General features: G+C 44.8%; 1 protein-coding gene across 6 annotated transcripts in view; it reads right to left on the reverse strand.

The window, feature by feature from the left end:
• The window catches only part of LOC146853938 (matrix metalloproteinase-17-like), a 242,013-nt gene that overhangs the window by 199,055 nt on the left and 24,716 nt on the right, over nucleotides 1-18,242 (reverse strand). For all 6 annotated transcript variants that reach the window (XM_085651851.1, XM_085651849.1, XM_085651846.1 and 3 more), the window contains exons 3-5: nucleotides 4,618-4,750; nucleotides 2,973-3,129; nucleotides 2,402-2,685 (exon numbers count right to left, since the gene is read on the reverse strand). In XM_085651851.1, the coding sequence (XP_085507977.1) occupies nucleotides 2,402-2,685; nucleotides 2,973-3,129; nucleotides 4,618-4,750 (574 nt within the window). The remainder of the gene's footprint in view (nucleotides 1-2,401; nucleotides 2,686-2,972; nucleotides 3,130-4,617; nucleotides 4,751-18,242) is intronic.

Raw genomic sequence — 18,242 nt, forward strand, 5'->3', positions numbered from 1 at the left:
TCATACAGCGAGGGCAGCACACATCAGGCACTTTCCTTGGCGCCGAGAAGGTCTGCCATGCTTGCTGGTGTTGGCCAAAATTGTATAGGGTCCCTGTGATGAACAGGAAGTGCGTGATCTGGCCCTGTGTGCCCTCTGTATCTCCAACTACGGTACAAATGTCAGTTCAAGGAGTTGCAGTAGGAAGTTGCAGAGGAACATAAGCATGTTCGCCCCTTCCCCTTTTTTGGGGACTCCTGTGATGTGCATATTATCATGTCTATTGCTGTCTTCCAGATCAATCACCATATTTTTCAGTGCCCAGATCACAAGGGACCATTTCGGAATACCAAAAATGCGGGCTTTGATGACTTTCAATTGGGTATTCACATTATCCAGTCTGTGGTGGAAGGAAGCAATGATTGAGCCATGGATGTTTTGATGTCAGAGAGCTCTCAGAGTAAAGTATCGATGCAAGATGAAGGTATGGGTGGTAAGTAATGTGTCATTGCAACTGTGGGGGTGGGTGCCGGTACCTTGGTATTAGAGACAGCCTCCGAGAAGAGAAGTTGTAGGGTGGACTTTGATTTGGACATGTGCAATAACAAGTTGCTGAGGGGGTTGATGAAAGTATGATAGAAAAAGCCAAAGGGATCTTTGTTTCAGTCTGCCAGACAAGCAATCTGGGCAGGGCTCTCCCTATTGTGCCCAGCTCTGACGGTAAGAGGCGGAGAAGAAGAAGAAGGTCCCAAAAGGGAGGCCTGGAAAATATGAGATGTTAGGTCCAACGGAGGTCCTGTGGCCATTTCATGATGTGCAATAGTTCAGTGACGTGACGCCTGCTGCAGGGTCACTTAGGGAACCAGGATGTTTATGGTGTGCCCCCACTGAATGTACCTGTAAAAATATGGCTGCAAGCAGCAATAATAATTAAATGATGCGCACATTCAAAATGGCCATCATTGGCTCCTGGACAATAGTCCAATTTCTTTGTTTGTGGGGCTGGAGTTTCGGTCTCAGTGTCCCTGGTACTAGGATGTGGGAAAGGGTCTGGCTCAGGGCGCTCACTCCATACCGTACGTCTGTGCGTGTTATTGTCACAGCAAAGGGGAGGCCACCCCTAGTCCGGCCCTCAGGGCCCAGATCTCATCAGAGGTGAAGCAAACATGCCAAAAATGAAAGAGGGAGTGTTTCAAAAAATAATCCGGAGAATGCATTTCCCATTTGTACTTCTTTGAAGCAGGGGCAATTTCAGATGAGAGATAGCCAAAATAAAATCATTTTTGGCATCCGAAATCAGGAGTCTCGCGCCGGAATTGGGTCTGTTGGCATGTATGGGGAAAACGGCTCAGGGGTGACTGCTGGAAGCTGACCCTCCATTGCGGGGGCACCGGCAGGCAGAGGCAACAGGTGCTACCACCAGGTAGGTGCGAGGCGGTCGGCACTGCTCCTTGCCAGTTTCCGCTTCCAGGGCCCCATAACCGCCTCCCAACCTTCGTCCAGGTGGTCTCCGGCTAACCACTCAGACTACATGGGTAAACGCCTGTTATCTAAATGCTGGTGGGCTGTGTTTCCGTGAAACAAGGGCCAGCAAGCCTGAAGCTTTAGGAAGATGCCGCCATGCTCCTCTACATCAGGCTCTGCCCCTATTCTCTGCATTATAGATAAATATAGCATAACGTATCCTCATAAAGTTCCGAGGCCTGCAATTTGGTCATTTGTTTTGCCTTTTGGAATTCAAAATTAAAAAAAAAATTACTTAAAAGACTTACAAATGGAACTTAAACATCGGGCCTTCCTGCTATTGGAGGTGACAGTAGAAATCCTACTGCCTTACATTTTTCAAATCTAAATGCAAAACAAGATGCTGAGCAGCCAATGGTAATTTGTTAGAGCGGGTAGGTTGAGACACTGGAAATGTGCAAGGGAAAATGACTGCTCGCCACCTGATTCAACAATACAAAACTGGTACAAAGTTAGTAGTAAGCATGATAGTGAGCATGTCTGAGATGCTGGCATATGTCATCTCTTTGTAAGTTGCCCACATTTTACCCTTTGCTGTTTCCTCTCTCTCTTCCACAGCATTTCCAGTGCACTGATGTATTTACCCCATATTTCTTTATTTTCCAACACCATGGAATTATTAGGGATTTTTAAATTAAAAAAATTTAAATACATAAGAGGGTGGCAGAATGTATTACAATGAGAAAGATGGAGTGCCAAAGAGAGAGACAGAGTGACAGAGAGTGTGAGAGAGAAAATACTACTTTAGCAACAAGAGTATCGCTGAAAGGTGTGGACAGAGAGGCTTCTAAAGTGGCAAAGAGCTAAGCAGCGAGAGTGGAAGTGGGAGTGGGAGCGAGCGAGAGAGAGAGAGAGAGAGAGAGAGAGAGAGAGAGACACAGAAAGCAAGAACACTTACCTGGAGATCTGAAAGTCCAGTTTTCCTCGCTGTCAAAGTGGACATTTCCTGCCCTCTGAGGATCCCCCGGGAAAAAGGCGTGAGCCACCATGCCCCCGGCCCCATCAAAGGGGTACCCATCCTGGTGATCTGATTTGATGAACTCCACGGAGATATCTGGGCTGCGAGCCCCAACCTCATGGAAGGTCAAGGGAACCACCTCTCTCCACACCTTCAGTGCATAGTACATCAGCACTCGCATTGTTTCGCGGCTCAGCTGGGCATGGCGGGGGTATGTCTTTACCCTATGGGGGAGGTCAAGAAGGGTAAAAAGGACGATCCAAACGCACCCTATTAAACATGGAGGCATAATGCTGGGCAAGGAAACGGATCATATTAAAAACATTAAACATTAAAGAATAACGTGTGCCGATAGTGAGGTCAAGAAGAAGGCAGGGTTGAAAAGCAGACAAAACAAGCTCTTAAAAATTGGTGCAAGGACGGACACACTGAGGGGGAAGAGAGGTGCTATCAGGGGAAATGCACAAAGCAGAGAAAAGGGGCTGACAGCCTCCTTGGATGAGCCACCTACTTCCATGATAAATTCTTCTTGGTCCACGCAGACCCAACACTTCTTCCTTCTCTCACGACACCTGAGCGCCTTATGCGGGCCTTCTCCTCTGAGACAGCATCATGCAGGTCTGGCAGCGAGCAGCGAGGCATCCGGATCAGTGCTAGCGTGGCATCATCTGCGATGGAGAGGAAAACAATGAGGATCTTACTCAAGATTCTGCTGCGGGCACCACTCCACTCAAGTGTATCTGAGTTGATGAATTAAACCCCTCGTTTGTGCTACTGTTAGCTACTCCAAAATATCTGGCTGCACTCCAGGTATACCGCAGCAATACAATGTAGACTGGAACACAGCTGTCTTTGTATGTAATTTACAGTCCAAAGCTCTGAGGCCCTCTCGCAGAACTGTCTAATCCCCCCTTGAACCACCAGTTCCAACAAACCCTCTCCTAGCTTTCTACACCTGTCTTCAGCCCCATAGATAAGCAGTATCCTGTTATCTACTGATACATGGTATAAATCACAAAATCAGAACGTTGTGTAATATTTTGTAAAACATTCATAGGGCCTCATTCACGAGGCCCCGAGTGGCACTTTTGCAATGCCGGTGTGCCACATTTTGTATGCTTAAATGGTGCAATGTGCCACAGCATATTTACAAGGCTTACTTTACATGGCTTTTCATGGCTTTGTAAATAGATGCACCTTTCACACAGAACACTTTGTGAAAGGGGCGTTCCATGGGTGTTGCTGTGGGTGTTCCCAATCAACTCCTGAAGAACCGTAAACCAAAGAATGCGTCAGATTCTAATACCACCCCTGGGGTGGTGTTAGGGAGGCGCAACAAGGAGAAATGTTTCATTTATCCTCGTTTTCTTTACTCTTTCTATGAAATCGTCTCAATTGATTGCTTTTTTGCTGAAAGGAGTCCATTCCTGCACAAAATCAATCATCCCCGCAACACAGGCACCCTTACACCATGGTGTGGCAGCAAATGTGAAAAGGACAGGAATGCAGCGCATTCCTGCCCTTTTCTTTTGACGTAGGGCAGCACAGCAAGATTCGTTGCGGAGTTGCCCTGCGCTAAAGCCTCATAAATGAGGCCCACAGCTTACAACTATTCCTACTGTTTGGTGCATTACCTGGTAGTTTGTCTAAAGACTTTAAATTCATAGACCACCCATGATAGTTTAAGACTGTCTCCCAACTAAGCTAAAGTGTCAGCATAATGTGCACCTGGTCCAGAATGTCAGCATTCACCCAACTTGTGCCATAATGTCAGTATACCCACCAACTGTGCTAGGTGTCAGAATAATTCCTACCTGAACCATAGTGCCAGCATACTTTGCACTGTTCCGGAATGTTACAATACCTCCCAGCGGTGCCAGAGTCTCATCATACAGCCTACCTCAACCACAGTATTAGCAAACGTTCCAACCTGAACGGTACCCCAGAAATAGAACCGAAGCATTCTTTTTGGCTCTGATACTGTCTGCAGATCTGATACAGAGAGAATTTCAACTCTTGCTGTATCAGATCTGCAGAGCTGCACAGTCTAACTGGATGGAGGGAGTTATTGCCTATCCAGAGGTCTTCAGTGACTGTTCTCTTGCCGTCAGGGTCTCAATCGAATGTTACACCTTCATTGCATCCAGTTTGCATACCCGCTATTCCAGTCTCATTGATTCCAGCAAAGATTTGCATACTGCGGATAGCCCCTGCGACTGCCTCCCAGGTCTGCAGCTTGCCAGTTGCTGGATCTGGTGGGGGCAAGTAACCGTAGCGTGTCAGCCAATCCTGGGTAGAAACGAAGAGGAGAAAAAGAATAGGATGATGAGACCCATAATCAATATTGCTGCAAGCAACCACCAAACCAACTGTCTTACACTCTGAGATGAATCTGCAGTAGTTATAGTCCTAGACTGTGCACTTGATTTCTACACAACTACAGATTTTTTTTAAAAATACAAAATGTTCTTAAATCCAGTGCTCCGCCGGGTTAGAAATCACGCCAAGTAGTGTCACCCCTGATCCCTTTCCTCTCCCCAACGCATCCTCTACTCTGGAACATATCATCGACAGACAACACCATTACCTGGAGCTTGCTCCCCTGAGATGTAATTTTTACCTTGATACAGTACCCCATCTTACACCTTTGAAGACTCTAATAATCATTCTACGGCACCCATGCTCCTAAACAGCTGACATATCTGCCCGCTGCGGACATCTCCTTCCTCTGACCTTCCACTCTCCACCCTTCCTTCTTCTGCTTCAGCTACAGATACTCATTCAACTTCTTAATTCAGAACCCTACGCACTACCATCTCCTCAGCAGAAGACCCTAAACCTCATTAAGGCTTACATCTGACACATGATCTCCTCTACTTAAGTTTTGTCTAGTCTAAACTGTGCCCTTCTCAGCTACAAGTCTGCAGCTTCTAACTGTGCCACAATATCTGCTACCAGCCTGGATCGCAACCTTGATTTCTTCTTTTTAGCTGAGTAAATAAATGAATGAAGTGAGTTTTGTGGAGTGTACTACTAAGCAGGAACTGGGCATCCTGGCACTAACACCTAGACAATACAACTGAGACTTGGCTGACCCTCACCTCGCAGCCCATTACAGACATTAATGTCCTCCTCAACTACTACATCATCAAGCAGGTCTATTTGGGAAAATGGGGTGTGGTTGCAATAATCCATAACAGTAATCTATCCTGTTCCCTGATTTCACTTCCTATCTTTTTGCTTCTATGAAATCATTCATGTTGATCTCTTCCTTACCAACACAAACAGAATGAGGCTCAACGCTATCGATTACCTTCCTGAGAACAACTCCAATTTCCTAAACAGCTCATTGACCAAATAAACTCCTTCTCCTCTATGACACATCTATCTATGAACGCGCATGTTTTCTGTGAGATAATGACCTACTTCAACATTGCAGTAAACCTACTCATGGTAGAGGCTCAATCCTCGACATCTTAATGCAAGATCGTGTCCAAATCCTAGACTGGTCTGATCATTTCCTGCTACTCATCTTCTTCGCACCCGTTACCTGTCTACTTGAGCGTAAACCAAAGGAGAGTATATGTAGGGTCGCGGGGAGCTTCCAGGGGCAGATAATCGGACTGCTTGAATCTCCTCCGCCTTCATATCAATACTTGCCTCAAACAACACTAATGAAGATCTCATCCCTCTCGCCAGGAAAACACTGAAAACGCAAAGGTTTCTAAGTGGGTCTCATCCTGCTTCAGTCTTAAAAAGATCCTCTAGTAGAAAAGCTGAAGGATTGTGGAGAGTCATTCAGATTTTGTCACTTACTCAACTCAAAAGTAAAAGAACAGACACATTTTGTATTTTCCCAGTACATGACTGAATCCTCAAATACACCTTTATAAGACAAGAATTTAGAAACTATTTAAAAGTATCAAAGTTTGGTTATCAGCTCTCTATCTGGTCCTGGTTCCACTACATGCACCAAATTTGCCACATTCTTCAATGACAAAGTAAACAAAATGACACAAGATCTCAAAGTCTCTAATTGCATCTCTTCGAATAAAACAACTTTGTATTATCTCTTCTGTTTGCTGATGTTATCCACGCACCAAGTTGATCTCTCCTGAGGACATACCTATTTCTATTGCCAAGGATCTTGGCCGAGCCTTTCTAACTCATTAGTTGACCCTCAACAACTCATGTCTCTAATACGGTGTTGCAGTAAAATTACTAAAGTTGCACACATGAAACACCCCCTTAAAGAAATCCAACCTTAATTCCTCAAGTGTTGAGGACTACAGCCTCATCTAATGTCTCCCCTTTGTATCTGGGCTGTTGAGAAATGTGTCTCCTTCAAATTTATTAACCACATCCAGAACAAGCATTTGCAATGCAATAGGTCTCGCATTTGTCATAGTTAGATCTATTGCGTTGTAACTGATAATGTCTTTTATCCTATGTATTTTAGTTTGGAGTGTAGTGGATGTATGAACACAATACGAAGCGGAAAAAAGATTTTGTTAAAATCAATAGTTTCACTGTTTGGAAGCAAAAAATGTAACCACTGTGCTGGACAACCATAGAGAATAAATCAAGTACACCCAATATACACAGCACCAACGTAAGCACCTGAGCCAAGAACAAAAAACACACATTATGACAAATGAGTTACCAACAAAACGCTCTCTAAGACAAACAGTCAATAACCAGTCATCAGGAACGTGAACTCCACTCACTGCCCAGGCAAACTCAGGCCAACAAAGGTAGGTTGAAAAGGAATTCTGCAAGCATCTTTTTATGACCCTGAGGATATCCCCGACAAGGTATGCGTCAAAAGCATCATTCAACCCTTTGCAAACAGTGAATATCAAGATACTCCAAATGAAGCGAACACGGGACATACAAACCATACAGTTATGAGTTGGTATTCCATATCCCTTTCCACGCCACAGTCCGACAAAACAGCAATCACACAATTCATCTTTCCCCATGTAACAACTGCCTGTTTGGATACTGCCAGCCGGCCTTTAAGGAACAAGTGACACCCCTAGAGGTATAACAATAATTAACTTTTCAACTTTGCAAGCAAGTAAACCATGCCATACTGGGCAGCTCACGGGTTATCCCATCGTCCCAGCCCCAGGAGCCTTACACTCCAATGCCAAACAGTATGCCCAATGCAGGTCTTGTGGAGAACATTTTATCAGCGGACTGTCCACTCTAAAGATTCCCTTTTACAGTACACAGTGAGTAGGCTTCTAGCGAGAGGTTCAAAAGGAATCCGCCATCTTCACGAGGGCCAGAGAATATTTTACACTCATGTGAATCCCGAGAGGAGACAATGGCTGCAGGACTGAAGGAACAGGAAAGTGACGTATCACCCCAAGCTGTGTGCGTAAACTGTTGAGTCATTGGTCGCTATGTCGAGAAATGCCTTCGGCTCCAAAAGATTAGCCTGGCCAAACGCCATCCCTCACTGCCGCTGTATAACGGGGTGGTATGTGCGCAAGCACGAGAAGCAAATTCCCCATGCACTGATAGGGTCACAGAATGACATGCCCACAGAGACAGGCAGTCACGAAATTAGAGACGACTCAGCAAGTGCCGCAAATTCACTCACAAGAGAGATACAGTCATGGGGGTGAAGATGTGAGGCATGTCCCCTCAGATAACCTCAACACGCATAAGTCAGGCGAGCCAGACATTTAGAAAATATCACACCCGACCGCCATTGGTAATAAAACGAAGCAGAATCTTACCTCAGATCACAAGCAGCATTTGCACTCATGAAAGGCAAGAGCAAACAAGCGTGGTGTCCGTGTAGCAGACACTCTGCTGATACATAAATCCCCACAGCCCCCACAAAAAACAAGCACGGCCTGTCACAAGAAGCAGGAGACATAGAAAAGGAAATTGTCGAACAAGTGCCAGCCATTGCCGAAGCCCATGTTCTGTTTTGTGCTCCCCGTCTGTTAAGCTGTCGGGACACCGGCTTCGGCAATGGCAGCCACTTGTTTGTATCTGCAGCGTTCCATGCACGCTTTCACTTTAAGACGCAAGTGCCGTGTGGAGGCGGCCACCATGGTTAAAGTGAAAGCGCGCATGGCACGCTGCAAATACAAAAAAGCGGCTGCAATTGCTGAAGCCTGCGTCCTGCGAGTGCTGTGTGAGGCGGGCCCTAAGAATGATGCTTACTCTCTGTGCCGCTCGCGCCGGTCACCTCCTCCACTCTCTGCATCTTACTGCACGCCCAGGGAGGGAGGGAAGGGAACAAGGGGCGATTGCCCGCTTGGAGGGTGCACGTTAAAGAAACGATCCAGTCCGGGTGGGTGGGGCGTAAAGGAGACAGGGATGGGACAAAAAAGCTTCACTGCAAATCAAAAGCGTGCGTTTACCATAAAGTGTGAAGCGCGCCAATGAAAAGCAGAGGCGGAGCTTCCATCCCACTTCCAAAAGCAACCCGACAACAATAGATCTCGCAGAGAGAGCAGCGCACGCGCTGCGACGCTAGGCGAGACGTAAAATGTACTTCTGGACATGTTTCAGTGTGGTTTCCAGGCAAGTCACAGTAATGAATCAACAACATTAAAAGTGATTGACGATATGCTCTGCATATTTGATGCAGGACCCCCATATCTTTTCATCTCAACTGGTCAAAACTGGAAACTCTTTTTTCCTATAACTCACTAGTTCTTGTGCTGTCCTTCAGGATTTCATTTACCACCTCCCCTAATCAATTGCTTGGTCGATCCTTCAGGTGAACTTCGTAAAGATCTTGGACTCTCGTTTCATCAGTAAGCAAACACCTAGGTTTACCTCAAATGGGACGCTCCTGAATTCAACTTCAAGATAATGTTATCATTACATAGCATGCACAAACAAATGGAGCAAAAGCATCTAATATGCAGTGCTTTGAGGGAGTTTGCAAAAATGTGACCCAATACAGTCCAGCAAAGAAAGTTGCATCAAAGTTGCACCATCTCTACTATATATGCATTGGTGCCCTTTTAGCTACCTTGCCCTGATGCACATACTGCACAATAGTGCATGAGTCATGTGTTGTTTGTCAAAAGTAGGTTTTGTACTGAAAGGGCACCCTTCCAGTACAAACACTATGCTTTGACCTAGTTTACTACATCTCCCACTTTGTATGTGTACTGCAGAGTGTAGCATACAGGCAAAGTTTGAAACATTTTCAGAAACGGAAACGTTTCTCAAACTTTACGCCTGCCTCGAGTAAGCATACATATTTTTTAGTAGATGCGGTTTTTCATGGGCGCTTGCATGGGAACAGCAATTGTACCACTTGTGGAATGCCTCATTGGGATCACTGACATTATATCGTCAGTCAAAATATCGAGCTAGCAGAATATCAAGTCCAAAATATCAATGGACAAAATATCGACTTCCTATATCCATAAGGGTAAGTACCAAAATATCGAAACCAAAATATTGTTGTTAAAAATATAGTAGTATAAAATACCAATTTTTTTAATGTCTTAAAAATAATATAAAATTATAAATATAATTAAATAAAAAATAGTTAGTAATATTTCAATAATGATCAAATTAATAAATAACAAATGTAATGTAAAACAATATTAAACATGCATAATTCATTTTTATATATATATATTAACATATTAATATTAATAAATAATTCTTCAATTTAATTATAAAATGTTAAAAACATAAATTAAATTATAATTACATATATCTAAATAAACCTGTAATATACACATAAAAAATAATTTTATCTATAATAAATAAAATTATTCAAATTATTGTTATTTTTTAAATAATATTTCACACTACATTAATTATTGCAGTAGCGAAAACATTGCATAGCGTAGGGGATAAAATTACTACCCCCACTCTAACAAGTGTAACAGTAGGGACAGTGTTGCATAGAGGGAGGGTAAAAATTGCTATTCCCTCTACAGTGAGTGCAACAGTAGGGAAAGTGTTGGATAGTGGGAGGGTAAAAATTACTATTCCCACTCCAACAAGTGTAACAGTAGAGAAAGTGTTGGATAACGGGTGGGTAAAAATTACTATTCCCACTTCAAAGGGTGTAACAGTAGGACAAGTGTTGGATAGCAGGTGTTTAAAAATTACTATTCCCACTCTACCGAGCGCAACAGTATTGAATGATTGATTGATTGATTTATTGTTAACCGTTCGATTATTTAAAATCATTACAGTAAAAACCCACCCCCTCATTTCTCCCCCACCCATGCCACCCCCCTCCCCGCTCCACGGCCCTCCGGTGAACTTAAAAACCCTGTTTCCGATAGTCAATATTGTATTGCAAAGTCCCTGTTGCCATTCATCCGGGGGCTTTATTCATGTGATGCCAGTGTTCCAATCAAACACGTGCACTGGTGGGCAAGCTCTTCTTTGCCCACAGATGTTATGGCAGCACCTTGTTAGCCCATTAATCTGTCTCTGAGGTTCAACAGCTTGATGGAAAGTCATTTATACACTTGTGTTTAAAGCCTGTCTGATCTGGAAAACAAATGTTGCCGCTCTTGTGAGGTAGTGGGTGTTTGTTTCCGATAGGCACCAATCTGATGCCTCCTTGCACGTTCTAATGCCGAGGACTCTTAAAATGGGACGGGGTAACCTTTGTCGTTCGCTGGTCAATTTGGGGCAGCAATATAATAGATGGAGCCAGGATTCCCTTTGGTAGTTGCGTAGGCGACAAGAGACGGCTCCATCTGCTCATGCCCATGCTGGATTAAAGTCCGTAGTTCTTAGGGCCGTTAGCCTCATAAAAAGGATTTTCCTGCGGGCCTGGATCCCTAATACTTCCTTTAGGTATTGTTGAGCTTTCCCCATGGTGTGAGATTCATTCAATGCCTTCGTGAGGATATTATGGCAAAGTGCGGTTAAATTTCTTTCATATGAAATAGAACGTACTTTCCGTTTCATGACATTTGACCAGGTGTTTTGCGGGATGTCTGGTAGAGACAGGCTATTGGGTTCAATATTTAGGGTCCCTATTGCTTTGCCCAGCTTGATGTACCAGGGGGAGTCCTCCTTGCTGAAGTCTGCCACCAAGTGATGTTTAAGAGAATTATACGGTGCTTTAAGTACTCTAATATAATACTTAATTGAGTCCCCCTGGAGGGCCGGTTCAGGTCTGCAGAGCCCTAGTTCCAACCGTAGCCTGGTATTCCTTGCGTGCCTGGGTATTTTCAGCATAATCTTGTGGGCTTTGAACTGAGCTGCTGCTATAAGTTTGTGTAAGGCTCCTGGAAATGCCAAATGACCGTAGTTAATGGCCCGGGATTAGTTTTGCCTTGAAGACCCTCAACATGTGGTCTGCTGTAGGGCTGGTCAATCATTGGCTTAGGCGTCTGTTTATTAGAAATACACTGTTGGTTTTGGCAGTTAAGTGTTTTATATGAGTTGCCGGAGTTGCCCTCTCATGTAGCCAAACCCCAAGATAATTATAGGCTATGGTGGTCCCAATTTGGTGAGCTCCCAAAGTCCAGACTGCTTGTTTTTTGTGGGGGTATCTGCCGAATATCATTATCCTTGTTTTACTCTGGTTTACTGTCATGTAATTTTCCTTATTATACTTCCCCAACTCTTTTAAAGCTCTTTGAAGGCCCATCCTACAGGATCATCTGCGTACTGAAGAATTGCCAGTCTCATCGTGCCCAGTCTTGGTGGAACTAGACTTGCCTCTTTCAGCGCTGCCCCCATATCTGCTGTGTAGAGGTTGAATAATAGGGGGGCCAAGACAAAGCCCTGCTTCAGTCCATTGTTGGTTTCGACTCTTGCTGATAGTGCTGTGGGGCTTATCTTGACTTTTACCCAGGTCCCATCATGAAGGGATATGATGGCTTTCAATAGCTTTGATGGAACCCATCAGGCAGACAGTTTTCCCCAGAGTTTGCCCCGATCAACTCTATCAAAAGCTGTGCTGTAATCAATAAAACAGCAAACAAATGGCAGGTGCCTGTTTTTCACAGCTCGTTTTGAGAGGTAGGCCAGGGCCATGATGTTGTCCATTGTTGCGCTGTTTGTCCTGAAGCCGGTCTGGTAGAATGGTAATATTTCGTTGTTATTAGCCCAGTCCTCTATTTCTCTCAATAGTAGTTTAGCATAGGCTTTAGCTTCTACGTCCAGCAGAGCCACAAGCCTATAGTTGGCGGGGTTGGAGTGGTCGCCTTTCTTATGAATGGGAAATAGGATTGAACCTTTCTATGAATGTGGAATTATTGCCGTTGAGTAAGCAAAGTTGTGTAAATGGGTAAGGATTGAGACAAAGAATGGTTGGACTGATTTGAATGCCAGGGCTGGAATGCCATTAGGGCCTGGCACCCCATCGTTCCTCATTTTCCTGATCTCCCTTATTATTTCTGCTTCTGTGAAGCCATTACCCTCTAACGTCATTGATCCTACGTCATATGTGTGCTTGGGGAGAGTGTCAATATGAGTACCTATTTACCAGGTGTTCTTAGGAAGGGCGTGCTCGGCAACTGAAGTACCTTGAGTGTATAAGCTCCTTTCATATGCTTCCTACTCATTGCTTGCGATGTAATTCTCCTTGCTTATAGACTGGGAGCTCAGGCGGTTGATATACCTCCATAATTTGGCATTGTTCTTTTCCTTCAACAGGGCGAATACCGTGAGCCATTTTTGTTCCATTACTTTCCTCTTGTGCTCGCCTACTTTCCTCCTGTAGGCAGCTCTCAACATCACTATGGAGGCTCCCTCTACCGATGTTCCTCTTTTCTTCCTTCTTCAAAGTGCCTTCATGAGAGCGCCTTTACATTGACTCAAGCTCTTCGATATCTGTGAGTTCTTTGAATGAAGGGCCTTGTTGGAAAGTCTTTTTTTACAATGTTTTTTTGCCTCGCTTCCGCCACAGATCTTATGTCAGAGCTTCCCAGAGACCAATTGCCTATGAAATGGTCTCCCGCCATCCTCGAGCTTGCCACGTTAGTTTCCACTCCTGGATTTTCCCTTCAAGATTGGTTGACCATTTTATTCTTTTAATGGCCCTGAAAAGTTCATCCCCCGTGGACTCTGCCATCATTTTATGGAGGTCTGCTGATTCCATTCCTAGGTAGAATGTTGCACGTAGAGGCCTGTGATCGCTTTCCCCTCTGTCGTCGACCTGAAAGTCTTTCAACTTATCGGCTGATGTCTTGTTGATTAAAATATAATCAATGGTAGATATATTCCTGAATGATGGTTTGGGGCTCAATAAGGCTGATCGTAGTTTCATCATGAAGTGAGTTGAGTAAAGTTTAACATTTTTAAAAAGAGATAGAAATAAGCCCACCTTGTGCCCTTTGTTTTGTTTGCCAGGGGACCTTTCCAAACCTCTCAAATTAAAATCTCCTGCAATGATTACATTGTTATGCTCGAATTGAAGTAATATATCTTCCAGCGTGTTGATGAATGGTTTCATGCTGGCTGCTGGCTGCGGTCAGTGCCGGGTTGATATAGCAATTTATGAGCAGCAAATTAAACGGCAGGCGGCCCTCCCTTAACCCAGCGATTGTCATTACTTGCAGGTCTGGGGAGTTTATTCTTATTTCAGTAGATTTGAGTTTACGCGCATGGCTTATGAAAGTTGAAAGTCCCCCGGAGGGGCGACCGAAGATGGGTTTTTTTGTTGCATTTATCTGATGTTTATGGAAGACCACTATGGGTGTTGATGTCATTGACCAGGTTTCTTGACAGCATATGATGTCCCCTTTTGCGAGGTAGTCCTGTACTTCCTTATTCCCTGCTTTTTTGTTTAGCCCTGCGATGTTCCATGATATGAGAGTTAGTTCTTGAGGGAGGTCTGAGTTTGGCTTTAGGTGTAGATCTTCCCGCACCGGCATTTTTCTTCCTGCTCTAGCAAAGACTTGATTTTGGCTAGGGATGCTGCTGCCAATTCTCGCCTCTTATAGCCTGCTTAGTTTGACCCATTAGCACTCTTCGCAGGTTGTCTCTTTGAAAAATAGACATATTTATTCCTGTACTAGGGCGATCTCATACTTTGGGGGGGGGTTGATCGAAGTTCGCCAGTGTTGTTCATCTTCCGCCCTGTTGTTGTTTCCCGGCCAGCTTACTTTTTGCTTCTGCTCCATCAGGGAGGATGTAGTGTGCTTCTTTCGGCCATTATGACCCTCCAGTTCCAGTAGGTCATAGAGCCTTATTTGTGTGGAGGCATCTTCCTTACCCATGCTGACCCTATTTGTTGTTGTCGCCTGGGCAGCCATTGATGATGACCCTTCTGGTTGTAGTATGTCCACCTGGTCCTCATGGCCCCTGCCTTGTTGCGGTACACCATCTCTTTCTCTCCTTTTCTTTATCTGCCAGTAGGCTCAGGCTCTTGATCTTCTGTTTGATATTAAAAATCGGGTAGGGTGGCAGTGAGGTACTTTTGTACCCGAGTCTGTGGTGGTTCAGCATTGCTGGCAGGATAGATCTCTTTTCATTTTTGATCTCTTCAGCTGTTTCTTCAGCTTTTTCTTCACCCTCCTTGCTAGGGGTGCTTCTGATCTGGCTCCTATTTCCCCCTCCACGGTCACTTTCTGCTCTTCGGCTTCCATTGTGACTAGGCTTGCCGGAGTTTCCTTGATATCACTCTTTGTCGAGGGTGCCAGAGACTCTAGGCTGTTGGACTCAATTTCTCTGGCTTTTGTTTCCATGTCCCTCGCTCGACTGTGTTCTCCATTGGTCACCACTATGTAATTTCCCTTTGCCAGCGATTCAATTGTTTCTGGTGTCTTTGATGATTCGCCTCTACTCTTGGTTAGTGCCACTATGTCCCCCAATATTTCCGGCAACTCAGCCCACTTTTCTATTATGTCGGCACATGAACTTGTACAAACTATCATTGCCTGATTGTAGTTGATTGTTGCCTCCAATTCTTCCAACTTGCGGCCCTGGTTCGCTAGGCATTGGGCTATTGATTGGAGAAGGTCAATTTGGACCCCCATTTTAGTTGATTGCCATATCAGGGCCTTGGCTATTAACTTCTGTGTTTCTCTGATGGTTATCAAATGGGCGGTGTCTTCTTGCTCAGCTTGATCTTGATCTTCCTGGCCTGTTGGTGGGGACATCCCTGCTCGATCTTTAGCCTGTTTTTTTAAAAGTCCCCTCTCCCAATGAGGTTGGGAGTGAGGTCCAAAGTCATTTCAATTGTTTGCTCTAGTTTTTGTAAAAAGGAATCGGTGAGGACTCCTGTCAAGTTGTCGGCATCCAGTGGATGAGGCCGTTGTACTCAATCGCGGGATAGCTCGCGGGCTGGTGCGCGCCATATCATTACCCTCAATAGCCTCCGGCATGTCCGGCTTGTCTGGCATGTCCTCCTCCTCATGCCAATGAATCAAGTCTTTGATCGGTAGAAGACTGTATGTCACATCAGTGGGCTTCCTAGCGGTTCCTTCGACTGCTGTGTGCCACCCGGGGTCAGTGTCACTGATCCTTTCATTATGTGTATTACTGTTCTCCCCTACATCCCCCGCTTTACGTTTGCTTGAAAGGGGCAGATTTGGACCTTCCTGCACCCGTGCTTCCTGCGCCCGGTCCTGGTCCTCTTAATCGGGCAGCAGGCTGGGGGATTTTCGCTGTCAAGTAGCTCAATATGCGCCTTGCTGGCCCCCATTGGTAGGGGGTTACTCGCTGTGGCCTCATCGGTCTCTTCGGTCCCCCCGGCAAACATACCCGGGGGTGGTGAGCTGCCCGGTGCCTGAAAATAATGGGTAATGAGTCCTTGTTGGGGGGGTTAACAGGGTTGTAGAAGGGGGCTCGAGGAGTATGACTCTTGTCTTGAGTTCTGAGCCGTACTTCTTGTGACCCTTGTTGTTGGGTATTTGTGGGCATTTTCATCAGAATTCATCCTCTTTAATTTGGTCAGGTTTCCCTTGAGCATTTTCCTTCCGCACCAAAGAGAGGGTGTTCTGGGAATTGATGAAGTGACTCCCTTTACTTTTTTGGTCTGTTCCTGTGCACACTCTTCTATGTGTGCTGCTTGGGCCGAGTTCCTCGCCCCACAGTGCTGTACTGTACTGTGCCAAAAGCGCCGCGCCTTAACCCGCCCCCCTGCAGCCGTTCTACGTTGTCTCACTACTTTGCACTCACTGGTTGCGCGGTTGCACGCTGCTTACTCCAGGAAAAGCCCAGGGAAGCCAGAAGCCAGATGTCCTGTAGCAGGCTCCTATGACCCCCCCCCGGCAAAAGTCTTTCCTCCAAATAGCCAAGTGAGAGTGTTGTTATTATTGCTTTAGCAGGGGGAGGCGGGGTTTGGCGGGGTTTAACTGACCAAGATAGAGCAGAGCTGAGGGTCGGTGCCGGAATGCGAGGGGAGGGGAGGGGAAGGGCAACTGAAACATTCTCTTAGCTGTGATGGCCATGAGCAGCTACTGCCCCCTTTCTGTGGCCACTGTGGACAACCCTCCTAGCAGATATGTCTTACAGAATGTAAGAGCATAAGTTACAGTTGGCTGCCAACCGCTGAGTGTTATGTCTTTAGTATGTAATATATAACCACATAATATCCTGGCGAACGATAGGTCATCTCTCGATAACTTACCTGCCTATCAAAAGTAGTTTGCTGTTTGGGTTGTTTCCAATCTGTGGATTGGAAGCAGAAGACTGAGCTTGAGGGTGCAGCTATCTTTCCAGGTTTGTTGCTGGGATAGTGAAGTACGTAGTCACCTTGGAAACAGACTTGTTTTCAGCTGTCTACTGAACTATATATGCTACTGGATTCTTCAAAAGCTGGCTGATAGTGAATTCCAGAGTTTGGTGGCTAATACTGAGTAAGCAATGTCTCCTTCTTATGGTAATGTGGTATGAAGGGATGCAAGGCTGGAGCGCAGTGTCCTGTCTTCTAGGTATTGCTTAAATTTAACTTGTAGGTACAGCGGCCTTTTCCATTGGAGGCTCATTGGTTAATGCAAAGTACCTTGAACATTGCAATTCTAGATATACGTAGCCAGTGATTGCAAGATTTAAGTCAGATGTTCTCTTGGGTGAAGGCAGAGACGTATTGCAGCAGAATTTTGGAGGAGTTGTATTTGGCGTATGATGAATATGGTTGCATAAAGATAAAGGCTGTTAGCATAGTCAAGTTTGGAGTGTGAGCATGGTATGCAGCTTCTTTTAGTGTCCAAGGTATAGGAAGATGCAATGTTGTGTTTTCATTGTATAGAAGACCCTCTATGTGCCATTATCAAAAATGTGGTATCAAGTATAGGATCTGAATCCATGGGTACCGATATATTTTTGACTTCTCTTCATATTGTTAGAGAGGCCTCATTTTTCCTAGGCCAAATTGAAGGTATTTTTGCCATAGTTTGCAGGTCATAATCCCTGCCTTTGTGGTTCTGAGCTGCTATAACGTACAATATTTAAAAAATGGTTTAATGTCTAGAAGCGCTGAGGATTCATCTCCTTGAACCAAATATTGTGGAAACCATAGTCAGGGCATCTGAGGATGAAAGCCTTTCTATTATAATTGACCTCTATAGACATCTAGTATTCTGATTGAAAATCTATGTAGTGTGAATATGCTTTTTGAAATTATGCCTTATCTTTATCTAATTTGTGGTCATAGCAAATAAACTGCTGCTATGAGGTCTTATGTAATTAATGTACAAAACGCAAAACACTTAGTGAACATTTAGGGTGCCAATTTATTGGGAGAAGTGTGGAATGCTGTGTGGTAGGTATTTTATGGATCCTCACTGATTCCAGAATTTTCCTTCAAAGAAATATGAGGAAAATCTGTGATTTAGCCAAATTTTGGAATTAAAAGGGCATTCTGGGT

This window comes from Triturus cristatus, chromosome 4_1 (genome assembly GCF_964204655.1).
Source record: "Triturus cristatus chromosome 4_1, aTriCri1.1, whole genome shotgun sequence".
Lineage (NCBI taxonomy): Eukaryota > Metazoa > Chordata > Amphibia > Caudata > Salamandridae > Triturus > Triturus cristatus.